This window comes from Archocentrus centrarchus, chromosome 23 (genome assembly GCF_007364275.1).
Source record: "Archocentrus centrarchus isolate MPI-CPG fArcCen1 chromosome 23, fArcCen1, whole genome shotgun sequence".
Taxonomy (NCBI): domain Eukaryota; kingdom Metazoa; phylum Chordata; class Actinopteri; order Cichliformes; family Cichlidae; genus Archocentrus; species Archocentrus centrarchus.
The window spans coordinates 24,480,451-24,492,980 of NC_044368.1; the positions used below are offsets into that span (position 1 = coordinate 24,480,451).

At 44.3% G+C, this 12,530-nt stretch overlaps 1 protein-coding gene across 1 annotated transcript; it reads left to right on the plus strand.

Annotated features, from left to right (window-relative positions):
• Nucleotides 1–803: 803 nt before the first annotated feature.
• Nucleotides 804–10,081, plus strand: dera (deoxyribose-phosphate aldolase (putative)). Its single transcript, XM_030720720.1, has 9 exons — nucleotides 804–1,062; nucleotides 1,732–1,829; nucleotides 1,950–2,097; nucleotides 3,481–3,576; nucleotides 3,720–3,854; nucleotides 5,766–5,894; nucleotides 7,581–7,693; nucleotides 9,583–9,732; nucleotides 9,814–10,081. The coding sequence occupies exons 1-9, from the start codon at nucleotides 1,032–1,034 to the stop codon at nucleotides 9,868–9,870; spliced, it is 957 nt and encodes a 318-aa protein (XP_030576580.1). The 5' UTR covers nucleotides 804–1,031; the 3' UTR covers nucleotides 9,871–10,081.
• Nucleotides 10,082–12,530: the final 2,449 nt, after the last annotated feature.

A 12,530-nucleotide genomic window follows, 5' to 3' on the forward strand; every position in this document is an offset into this window, starting at 1 on the left:
AGACAGAGGCTTTACAACAAGGTACAAACACCTGACATCATAAATGATGTGGTCATGTGCACCAACACAGGGAAGCGAACTGAGCAGAAACCTGAACTCAAGAACTGAGTATTAAGCATTTAATGAATTCCCCAAGTGAGCTGGGCAGTAAAGCTTCCTTTGAGACTATAAAACAAGCAGGATTAATAGGCAGGATTTAATCTCAGGCCCACGACCTGGAGCAGAAGGTGACAAGCACCCAATATGCTGTCACCAACCATCATTAACAACCAAGAAGAAGAAGAAGAAGAAGAAGTGAAAACTGGCAAAAGCCATGGGAGGAAGAGCAGGATATACAGAATACAGGTACAGAATATAAAGAAACAGGAAGGAACTGGAGGGAGGAAACATTATAATATCTATCTATCTATTATAATGTTTCCTCCCTCCAGTTCCAGTTCCTTCCTGTGTTTCTTTGGCATGGCAGACTAGAATAATGAATAATAATGTGGTGACTCTGGTGCTGGAGTTAATGTGGAGCTCACTGACAGAAGAACTGAAGAAATAATAACGTGGAAGACAAACTCGTTTATTTCCGAGAATATTCGGGTTTTCTTTCTCTTCCTTGTTTGTCGCAGGAAGGTGAAGAACAGAGCGGGTAAAGGTTACAGTTCTCAGCACATGGATTAGTGACTAATCACTTTTAAAGGCTCCGTACAGGGGGCGGGGCTGGGTGGCTGTCACGTGACCGCGGTCAGCTGACAGCCTGATATGTTTACACCACTACATTCTCGCCTCAAACCACCTACAGATACATCCGTGGTAAAGAAACTGTAACTCATCCGCGTTTAAGCCTCGTATGAAATGCATGCTGGGATACTTGGCTGTCGCCACCGCTGCGCCCTCGGTAGGGGGCGGAGCAGGAGCACATCCGGGCATCTTGAGCGTGCTTGACCTGGCCGTGCTCTGGCTGTCACTGGCTACGACTCACAAGACCACCACACCGCAAGTACGCACATCCGCGCAGAAACGGCCCTACTCTGTCCTTAGACATGTCGGCCAGGAACCCGGGGACGAAGCTCGGTGAGTACCAACATCTGCCGGGTCAAAGGACGCGGGCTGTGTCCCGTGAACACGTGCTGGGACCCAGTCTGAAACTCTGAGTTCTTCGTGATCCTTCGTGTAGCAGCGCAGTTACCTGGATGGTACTCACTAATATACACGCAGGACTCTGAAACAGTGCTTGGGGAAAGTTTTATTCACACGCTGCCATGTGTCATGCATTTGTACTGACCAATCACATGGCTGCTGACGGGCTTCATTACAGTGTGACTGGGTGCACCTCCTAGTTCATTTGACTAGTTGTCATCACAGCACCGCCACGTCTGACTGATGGTGATGATCTTTGCATGAAATGCTGGCAGTTTATTCCAGATGTGACGGGATTCAAAGTTCAGCTGTCGTCAGTCCACAGAATATTTCCCAAAGGTCATCCAGATGGTTTCTGGCCCCTGTGAGATCAGTGGGTTTCTCCTTGGAGGTCAGATAGGTCTGGATAGCTTTCCCCTCGGCTTATCTTTGTCTGCTGCTCACATTTGTTTGGTGATCTGAAACATGTGAGTGTGTAATGATAATCAGCACTCTGTATATGCTGTATCAAAGATCTTTGAATCCTGAGGACAGCTGAGGAAGAAGCTTCCTCAGTTTGACCCAGAAATCCTTAAAGTGAGTCTGTGTCTGTGCTCCTGGCAGACCTGGACTGGATATCCAGAGTGAGAGTGAACACACAGGCTGTCTTGAAGAGGGCTCAGCACATTCAAGGACTGAAGCTCCCCAAGAACCAGTGGCAGGTGAGCTGCCCTTTAACCTCTGTACTTTATGGTGTGCTATGTGATGACAAGAAGCCCACAGTACTTTAATAAACAACTGCTCACATAATATACATTTGTTGCCTTTATTGTGTCGGGCAGGCCGCCTGGCTGCTGAAGGCCGTAACGCTCATCGACCTGACGACTCTGGCTGGAGACGACACGTTCTCCAACGTCCATCGGCTCTGTATGAAAGCTGTGCAGCCGGTCCAGCGTGACCTGCTCAGGAAGCTGGATATGCAGGACAAAGGTTCAGAAACACTACCTACATACCCGCTTCATTCACTGTAGTTTGTTAACAGGCACGGCCACTGTGATGGGTTAAAATAAAGCTGCTATGATTGGATTAGGAAATCCAAATAGGAGAAAATATGTGAGTGTGAATCTGAGTGATGTGACACTGATCACAGATCCTCTGTTCTGTTGTTGATATTCAGTCTCTGATTCTGCTCACAGCTTCTCAGAAAAATCTAATTACATTTTTTATTGTTATGGAAAGTAAAAAAGAACAGTCAAATATTTATGATGGCTAAAGGCCTGTGGACCACACTCACAGATGGGTGACAAGAGAAAATGATAATGTGCCATAATAAAATAATGAGCTGCCACGACAGCTTCACTGTATTTTGGTATTAATTCACCCTGTAAGTACAAATATATCTGCTCATGTGCTGCTTTGAATGTTGTGTTCAGTTTAAATTTGGATTGATTTGTAGTGGCCACAAACTGTGCCAGCAACACGCGCTCCAAATAATACAGTCATGTGATAAAGATCCTTTAAGACTGATGAGAGTTTACATATCAGGACACAACGGAAATCATTTGCTGCTGTTTAAAATCAGGTAAACCTCAGCAGCCCAAAACATATCAGCCTTCATTATTATTTATTTAACAGAAACGAAGCCAAACTGTGGAAACAGCCTTACTGCTGCCATAGGACGTCCCAGCCAGGCGCTGATAATCAAATGCACTTCATTAATTGATCATCAGTAAGTACTCGTATAAAAGCAGAAGTTTTGGGTGCAGATTAGGGACGTGCCTGGTTTGATAGACATTCAAATGGTATGGACCAGGTGACCTTTTTTATACGTAAAACCTTAGAATTATATTTAAAACCACTTGGCTGGAACAAATTCACTGTAGGGTTCACACATTTGGTGTTTCCTTCTTTCTCTTTGGTTTCAGCTCTCACAGCACCTGAGGAGGAGCCGCCTCGCTAGGTGCTTGTTTACTGTGAAAAATTACAGGTGTCAGTGTTTTGTCCAAGATCATCACAGATTACCGAAATTATAGAAAAAAATCATTGCTATTTAAGCCATTTTCAGCTTGTCTGTCTTCAACCTGAAACTGATTTGTGTATGATGTTGGTTAAAAAAAGACAACTCAGGATTATTTCATCATCCCTCTTTTCTCTAAGTAATATATTAACACTAAAGTAAAGCGGCTCAGTCAGGTGACTGGGTACCTTCTAGTGGTGAGCAGTAAGTCCCGCCTCTCTGGATGAGACAAAGGAATGAATGAACTTTTAGCTTCAGCAGATCTGTAACCTTGAGGAGGCCGGACTGTTCAGTCATCCTGCAGAGGGAGACACAGACCAGTTTATCACCATGTTTCTTTTTACCCCTGATGGCAGGAGTGACTACAGCAGCAGTGTGTGTATATCCATCTCGGGTAACTGATGCTGTCAAAGCACTTAAAGCAGCCAACTCCAGCCTTCCTGTTGCCTCAGGTCAGTCACTTAACAGGGAGCTGCACCTAAAGCAGCCCTTTAATGGAGAGAAATGAATGGTCAGCTAAAGTGTGTGAGACTGTGTTTGTAATTTAGAAAAGAAAAGTCGTGCACTTAGGTTTTTTTCTGTCTGCTCCTCCCAGTGGCCACTGGTTTTCCAGCAGGACAGACACCACTGGAGACCCGCTTGCAGGAGGTCCGCATAGCAGTGACTCACGGTGCCACTGAGATCGACATTGTCGTCAACAGGATGCTGGCCATCACAGGACAGTGGGAAGGTACACTGTAACCTCATTGTGACATGAATCAAAAAGTAATTTTAGGATGGGTTACTATGATTTAAAAGCAGAGTTTTAGCAAGTTATAATTTAGATCTGTGTGTGTGTGTGTTGCCTAGTTTTAATATAGACTGTAGAGCTAATATTTTGTTTGCTTAGCATTTCTAAGGCTTTACTACGTAGAAGTTGATCATGACACTTGAAATGTCAGTTGAGAAAAACCCGTCCGTCCATCTTCTGCCACTTATCCGGGTCCGGGTCACAGGGTCACAGTCTAAGCAGAGAAGCCCAGACCTCCGTGTCCTCAGCCATCTCCTTCACCTCATCCGGGGGAACAGTGAGGCATTCCCAGGCCAGCTGAACTGGAGCCCACCACCTGATGAAACCAACAGAACCACATCATTCACAAAAAGGGGAGACCAATTCCTGAGGCCACTAAAGTGGAAGCCTTCCACTACTTGGCTCCACCTAGAAATGCTGTCCGTAAAAATTCTGAACCGAAGCTGTGACAATAGACAGCCCTAACAAAGTCGAGCACCCACTGTGAAACAGTCTGGCTTCTTGCCGCCAGTGTGAACCAACCTCTCGCTGCAGTTGGACAGGAACCGACTGGCTCGCTGCAATGGGCCAGACACCCCATACTTCCAAAGGACGTCCCACAGCATTCCCTGAGGAGTGGGGTCAACTGACTTTCTCCAAATCCACAAAACATGTGGACCAGTTGGACAAAGTCCAATCTTGAAGTGTAGCCACACACTGGAGTCCTGCCACCAAGGAGTTGTTTAACTACCTCAGTGACCTCACCCCAGGTGATGGGCAAGTGGCCCCCTCACTGCCAGACTCACCGCCAGACTCTGCTTCCACTACAGAAGGTGTGTCAGTGGGATTAAGGAGGATTCCTTCCACCGCCCGACTACAGCCTCAGTTGAGGTCAGTATAGACCGTGTGAGTAGAACACCACTTTCCCCTCCTGAATTGCCTGACGGTTTGCCAGAATCACTTCAAGGCCACCCAAAAGTCGTTTTCCATAGCCTCACCGAACTCCTCCCACACTCGAGCTTTTGCTTCAGCCACCGCCTGAGCCGCAATCCGCTTGGCCTGTCGGTACAGCTGCCTCCGGAGTCCCGCAGGCCAACCAAGACCCATAGGACACCTTCTTCAGCTTGATGGCTCCCTCCACCTCTGGTGACCACCAGCTGGCTCGGGATTATCACCATGACAGGCACCAACCACCTTGCAGCCACAGTCCTGAGCAGCAGCCTCAACAATGGAGGTGCAGAACATGGTCCATTTGGACTCAAGGTCCTCAGCTTTCCTCGGAATGCTGACGAAGTTCTGCCGGAGGTGAGAGTTGAAGAGCTCGTGAACTAGGGCCTTTGCCAGGTGTTCCCAGCACACCCTCACTATATGTTGAGGTGCACCGGGTCTGTCCAGCATCCTCCCCTGCTACCTGATCCAACTCGCCAGTAGGTGGTGATCAGTTGACGGCTCAGCTCCTCTCTTCAACCAAGTATTGAGAACATAGGGTTGCAGATCTGATGATGATTACAGCATTGATCATCGACCTGCACCCTCAGGTATCCTGGTGCCATGTGCACGTATGAACACACAGAAGTTCAGTAACATCACGTGGGTTCAGGTCAGGCCCCTCCAGGTCTCACAGTTGTTACCCACATGAGTATTGAGGTGTCCCAGTAGGACAATGCAGATTCCAGGTGGGGTACCCTTGAGCACTGCACACAGCGACTCCAAGAAGTACTAGCAAGAAGTACTAGCATTTATTTGTTTGTTCACTGAGCTTTCAGCTTATTGCATCATTTTTCTCAGGAAATTAACAGAATATAAGAAATCCTTGAATGATCCTTGAGTGATGATGTATTAAGTGTTTTTCTATTGTTGTACTCCTTACAGCCGTGTATGATGAGATCCGTCAGTTTCGGGAGGCCTGTGGCGACGCCCACATGAAGACCATCCTGGCTGTTGGAGAGCTGGGCTCATTCACTAATGTCTACAGAGCCAGCATGGTCGCCATGATGGCCGGTCAGTCTCACAACTCAATAATGTGTTGCACCATATTTTGTGTGTGAGTGTGAGAGAGAGCTACATAGGTCGATGGATATTATATATGTGTTTATATGAAGAAAATCTTCATTGATAGTTTGATATAGATTATATATTATAAATGAGTGGAGCTGGGTGCTCGTGAAATATAAAAATATCCAGCTTTTTTTTTTTAGATTTAGAAGTTTGGTTTGCTTGTGATAAAGAAACCACTGTAGTGATGTTTTTGAATCTTTAAAGTCATAATTCAGAAGTTTTTAGTCTGCTGGTTCGATTCCAGCCGGAGACACAAATTCCCTTTGGGCATGCATCAGGAAGGGGATCGGACATAAAACCCAAATCAAACATGTGGATCTGCTGAAAGCTTTTAGCAAGCAAATTTACACTCTTACTGTTCCAGAGAGGCTTTCAGTCACCGGCCAAAATATTCACAGCAGATAAAATGATTCAGACAAGCTACTTAAAGGAGGAGTTAATAACAGCAGGCACGCTTTCTTTGGTTACCTGTTCTGTCATGTGACTAATCAAACAAGTGGGCTATACAGGCTGTGCAATGATAGCATTTTCATCTTGCTGTGCATACATAAAAGTGACACACAATGCAATGATGTTATTTTATAGTGTGCTCTTAGCACAGCTCACATAGCCGGTGACCTGCCTGAACAGCTCCTGTGCCAAAGTTTTCAATCACGTGAATCCAGCAGGAGTCCTGCTGCAGTGTGCGGTGGTGTTACTTTATCCTTTAAAAGGCAAATCTGAGGAGTGGAGCGCGCACACACACACACACACACACACACACACGCACACACACACAGTATGCTTAACTAGCCATCACATAATAAGCCGATTACAGAACTAAATTGTCAGGGGCTCTGATAGAGATCATTATTAAAATGCATTGCTTTTGTCGCCACACTTGCTCCTTAATCTCCCCTTGTTCCTATGAATTGCATATGAGATTCCTGAAATTGAATGATAATTTCACCTATTAATCTCTGATGTAGCCTATTTTACTCTGCTGTTCCCCGCCAGTATCCCCCTGCCCACGCAAATGAATAGAGCTTCATTACCGCCACCCACATTTAATAACCGTTATCCATTATCTGGTAATTAAGACTCCCCATAACGAATCTTAAGGATTATGCCAGTTTGAGGAAGAGGAGAGAGAGGCTGAAAAAAAGACCTGCCTGGAAAAATACATATAACATGTCTTTAATGAACTGCAAAATGTTCATCTTGTTCTGTTCGGTAATGAACAGTCATTATACACCAGGGAGGCAGAAGGGCTGATTTTTTCCTGCTCCTGCAGTTTGTGGATAATCTGTTAAACAGCGTCATTTCATCTTCTATTTTTATCAGTAAAGCTGATAAAACATAATTGGCTATGAAGGAAGGCGAGGAAAAAATAAGGATTTTATTGATGAACATGCAGCTGTTCTTTGTTAGCCGTCAGCAGCAGCAGCAGATGTTCCTGTCTGGCCAGGCCAGACTGTCAGCGTCCACGTCTCTGTCCTCAGTCTGTCCTGCTGCAGAGTGCATCCTGCCACAGAAATATGAAGTCAAACCCTGACAGATGAGCGGTGCATGCAGCACGACAGCATCAACATGACTTTAGCACATGCTTGGTTTGTTGAAGACTACATCTCACCTGTATGAACACAACAGGTTCGGACTTCATCAAGACATCTACAGGGAAGGAGGCTGTCAATGCTACTTACCCTGTTGCCATAGTGATGGTGCGAGCTATCCGTGACTACTTCATGTGTACGGGCCACAAGGTACAATCGTTTGTGTGTTGTGAATATTCCTAGTTAACGAGGGAAGGGGCACTGAGCTGACTGGGGGCCGTCTGCAGTGGTACGAACTTGATTCTGCTCAGTTTCATTAAACAGAATCAACAAAAATCTGCACAAACCTTAAAATAAACACGTTTACAGGACAGTGTGAAGATGCTGCATGAAAGGTTCATACGTTTGAAGGCAGCGTTTATGTATCTCTGTAGATAACATGGATGGAACAATAATCAGTCACAAGCTAGAACAATCTGCATCTCTGAGTATCAGTGTAGTGTCCTTATTTAGCAGATTTTGTATTTAGTGAATAATGTAAAATTTTAGATATGTTTAATGTGATTACTCTTTAATGTGGTTACAATGAAACACCATTAAAAATGAATTCTAACCCTTTAACATCCAAGTATTATACAGGCTGCCTGGACTGTAGTTTTGGCTGCAGAATTAAGAAAAATAAATCCTCGTCATCTTTGAGGAACTATCTGAATCTCCTCTGTAGCCGAGCAGGATTTTGGTGTTGCAGTAATGTGAAGCACTCGTGGTGAAGTCTCAGAGGAGCTGATGTCTGTGTGCAGCAGCAGCAGCAGTGTGTGAATGCTTTGTGATCGTGTCATAATATCTCCATAAAGCTCATCTCCTATTTCCAAACCATCGCAGTTTTCTCTCTAGTACAAATGAGTTACAGTCATTTAAAAAGTACATGCCCCCCCCCAGGGCGATGGTAAACCAAAGCTCTCAGCCACTTTATTAGGTACATCATGCTTGTTCTGGGTTGGAACCTGTTTTTGCCTCAAGTCTTCGTGGCACGTGTTCAGCTAGTTTTGGGACACGTTCACATGATGGCAGATTTGTTGATGTGAGTCTCACGTTCCACCACAGCCCAAAGCTTTTTTGTTGAGGCTGTGCCTGTGGAGGACATTTGAGTGCAGTGAACTCATTGTCATGTTCAAGAAACCAGTTAGAGATGATTTGAGCTTTTGTGACACGGCACCTTATCCTACCAGAAGGAAGCATCAGAAGATGGGTACGTTTCCCTTCCATGTTGCTTACGCTAAATTCAAACCCTTCGATGTTGCAGCAGGCTCGTCAGAGGCTGCAGAGGTGCCATGTTGGTGAGTCTGAGTGAATCATAGTTTAAGTTGTGTGTTATTGGCTGACAGGAGTGTCGCCTGGTGTGCTCTGCTGTTGCTGTAACCCGTCTGCTTCATGTTCGATGGGATTCAGAGATGCTCTTCTGCATATCTTGGTTGTAGTGAGTGGTTATTTGAGTTGCTGTTGCCTTCCTATCAGCTTAAAGCAGTCTGGCCTTTTTCCTCTGGCATCAACAGCGAACTGCCACTCACTGGATTCTTCCTCTTTTTCAGACTGTTCTCAGTAAACTGTGGAGATGTTGTGCAGGAAAATCTCAGGAGATCACCGGTTTCTGAAATATTCAGACCAGCCCATCTGGCACCAGTGCTGCGTTCAGAGTTACTTAAAACTGCCTTTCTTCCTTACTCTGATGATCTGTTTGAACATCATCAGTCCTGATCATGGCTGCATGCATAAATCATTGAGTTGTTGCCATGTGGTTGGCTGATTAGATTTTTGCACTAATGAGACCTAATAAAATGGCCATTGAGTTTAAATCATGTGTTCATGAACTGTTTGGATCTCTTTCTTAACTGCACTCTGACAATAACATATACCCAGATCAGCTGTGTGCGCTGGCCCTTGAGCATGTATTTGTATTTTTGTGCTCATGTATCATTTTACAATAACTTTCCCTTGTTTCACTATTAAATGCACAAAATCATAACATTTTTAGGTGTTTACACTCTAAGAAGATGTGACATGTAATCATGCTTTAAGTGTGTATGCATGCATTCCTTCAGGTGGGCTTTAAGCCAGCAGGGGGGATCCGAACAGCTCAGGAGTCTTTGGTGTGGCTAACTCTGATCAGAGAGGAGCTGGGGAATGATTGGCTCTGTCCTGGCCTGTTTCGCCTGGGAGCCAGCAGCCTGTTGGCTGACATTGAGCGGCAGGTGGGAATACACGCAGTAATTATGACATATTTTATATCTTATATGTACATATGGTTTTTACACTTGTTTTTGCTTGCACAGATCTATCATCAAGTGACCGGACAGTATGCAGCCTATCATGATCTGCCCATGGCTTGAGGTGCTTCATGTTTTAATGATCAATGAGAACCTTAGAATCTCCACACATTCCTCAAACAGGCAATTCGGTGCTTATTTGACACGTCAGTGTGGAAGGTGTTTTGAGTATCGTGATGAAGAACCAGGCTAAGAAAATGATGAAGATTTAAGTTTTGTACTTCTATTTTAACTTGATTACACTTCACAAAATAAAGAACTATCTGCTGACTGATTCCTGTCGTACTTTGATTCATAAATCCAGGAATAATCGGAATAACTTGGTAAACTAAAGCACAAAGAGTTAGCTTATTTGAAAGTCATCCCATTGGTTGTTGCTTTGCACATCAGCTATGATGTCATCACAGCCCTGAACCAATTATACTGGGGCTTGAGGCACACTAGACTTGCTGCAGTCTTCTAGATCAGAGGTCCCCAACCCCCGGGCCGTGGACCGGTACCGGGCCGTGGGACATTTGGTACCGGGCCGCACATAAAGAATAAATAACTTAAATTATTTCCGTTTTACTTATTATCTGCGCCTAAACTATATTTTATTTTGAAAAATGGGCGGATTCGCTCCGTTACTTCCCTCCATGACTTCCTCTTGACGTGTCAAGACGTTTCTGCTCACATGGTACGTCACCGCTAAAATTAAACCCAGAAGCTTCAGGCCTGTCTAACGAAATCGGTTGGTTGACCTACATAACGCTTCTTTAAATTTTTGAGTGCTCAACAAGAGTAGAAAAGCGCTATGTAAGAACTAGTCCATTTACCATTTTTATTTATCAACACCGGGGATAGCAGTGAGGTAGACCCAGCCATCAAACTGACTCTCCAGCGCTTGACACCGCGGCTCTGCAGCCACGCTCCATGTGAAATCGGCCGAACCCAGTCAAACCAGAAGCCAGCAAAAATGAGTATCAGAGAAACAAGCTCAGGGGGCTTACACTGATTCAGTGTTATGATGAGTTGTATTTTTCATGCGCTTTATACAGTAAAAATCACCTAAGTCGAAGTCGCATAAATCGGGTTTTCGCTCTAGTTGGATGGCATCTGCAGGTCCTGATTTTCCTAACATTAATTCCAATAAAATCATCACATAAATCCGTCGGATATTCACCTACCTCGGATGAAAAATCTGGTCCCATTGTAATAAATTTCCAGTTAAATGTGATCGCATAAACTGGATGAGTTTAGCGCTAAAACCCTCCTCAGCTCCTGTCCGCCCACTTCCATGCATCGGCTCGTTCATGCACAACTACACACACACTAACAACGCCTGGAAATTGTTTTAGTGTTTATATCAGTTCATTTCACCGGGGACAATCGTGGCAAGTGTAAGCTACAAACTTGCACTTACGAGTAAAATTTCAGATTATAAAATTTGCAGAAGCAAATTCATAGATGAAGCAGAAGCCATTGCAGCGAAATTCGATAATAGACCCCAAACTGGGCCATTTGAATCCGACTGAGGTGATTTCTACTGTATTTGTTTTTGCGGTGTATCTTATTTTGAAGGCATGTTTTACCATGGCTCTAACAGCTGACCAGGGAGCGCTGTGGGCAGAGAGCCTGTTGTTCATGTTGAGGCGGGATGTTACGAGAACGCTGCTGATAGAGTTGCATACGAATACAAAGTGGATTCACGTTTTTTATTATTATACGTAGAAAATATCACACTTGGTTATGGTCGTATCATTTATTTTGACGTATTTTTTCGCCACACCTTAAAAGCCGGTCCGTGGAAATATTTTCTAACACTAAACCGGTCCGCGGCTCAAAAAAGGTTGGGGACCACTGTTCTAGATGATGAATTCAGAAAATGCACCACATTGGTGCTGGTATTTATAAGAAGTCGAAACAATAAGCAAAAAGTTTTCTGCAGGAAGTCTCGTCTTTTCAAGCTGTTGCAGCATCATCCTCTGAATTAATCTCTGAGCTTCTGCCCTGGTGCATTATCGAAATTCTGGCAAAGACTTGATGTGTCGCGCACAAAATGGAAATAGACCACTCAAAGCACTGGTGACTACGAGTCATATTTAACCATACATCGTTTTAGACATTTCATATACTTCACAGATATGGCCAATTTAACCTAAAAAGCACATCTGTAATTGGTATGTGAGAAAATATCTCTGATAATGTGAGGCTTGTCTGGCAGAAAAACCTGGGCTGTGATTTCAATAAAGAAGAATGGTGGAAAATCTTATCAAATACAGGAAAACACTTAAGAGAGGCAAAAGGGAAACTTAATTCATAGGTTTTATTTTCCTCCCTCCAAATTACATAGAATGGGTTGGATGGAAGGTGGTCTATGCTGGAAGTGTCAAACTGACACCGGGACATTGCTACACTTAGTTTGGGAATGTAAATTGATTCACCCATTCTGGGAGAAGGTCCTGGACCATCTAAGTAGATGGCTCGGCGTGGTAATTCCTCTATCACTAAGACGATGTGTGTTGGGGGACGTACCAAGATTGTCTAAATTTTACCACAAGGTCTTATAAGTAGGAACAATCACAGCTGCTCGGACAGTCCTCAGATTATGGAAGAGTAATGTTCCTCCAGACATCAAAATGTGGCTGGAAATTTTGGACTTGTGAACGTATGTTGGCAAGGATTAATAATAAAGAGGAAGAATCCATAAGGGCCTGGGACTACATTTTCAGCATAGAAGAGAT

Bases quoted from the DNA above. Each gene is read 5' to 3' on its own strand.
- dera (XM_030720720.1), top strand. From the start codon at position 1,032: ATGTCGGCCAGGAACCCGGGGACGAAGCTCG. The intron at 3,577-3,719 runs GTCAGTCACTTA...TGCTCCTCCCAG, and splicing joins CAGCCTTCCTGTTGCCTCAG to TGGCCACTGGTTTTCCAGCA. The intron at 5,895-7,580 runs GTCAGTCTCACA...TGAACACAACAG, and splicing joins CATGGTCGCCATGATGGCCG to GTTCGGACTTCATCAAGACA.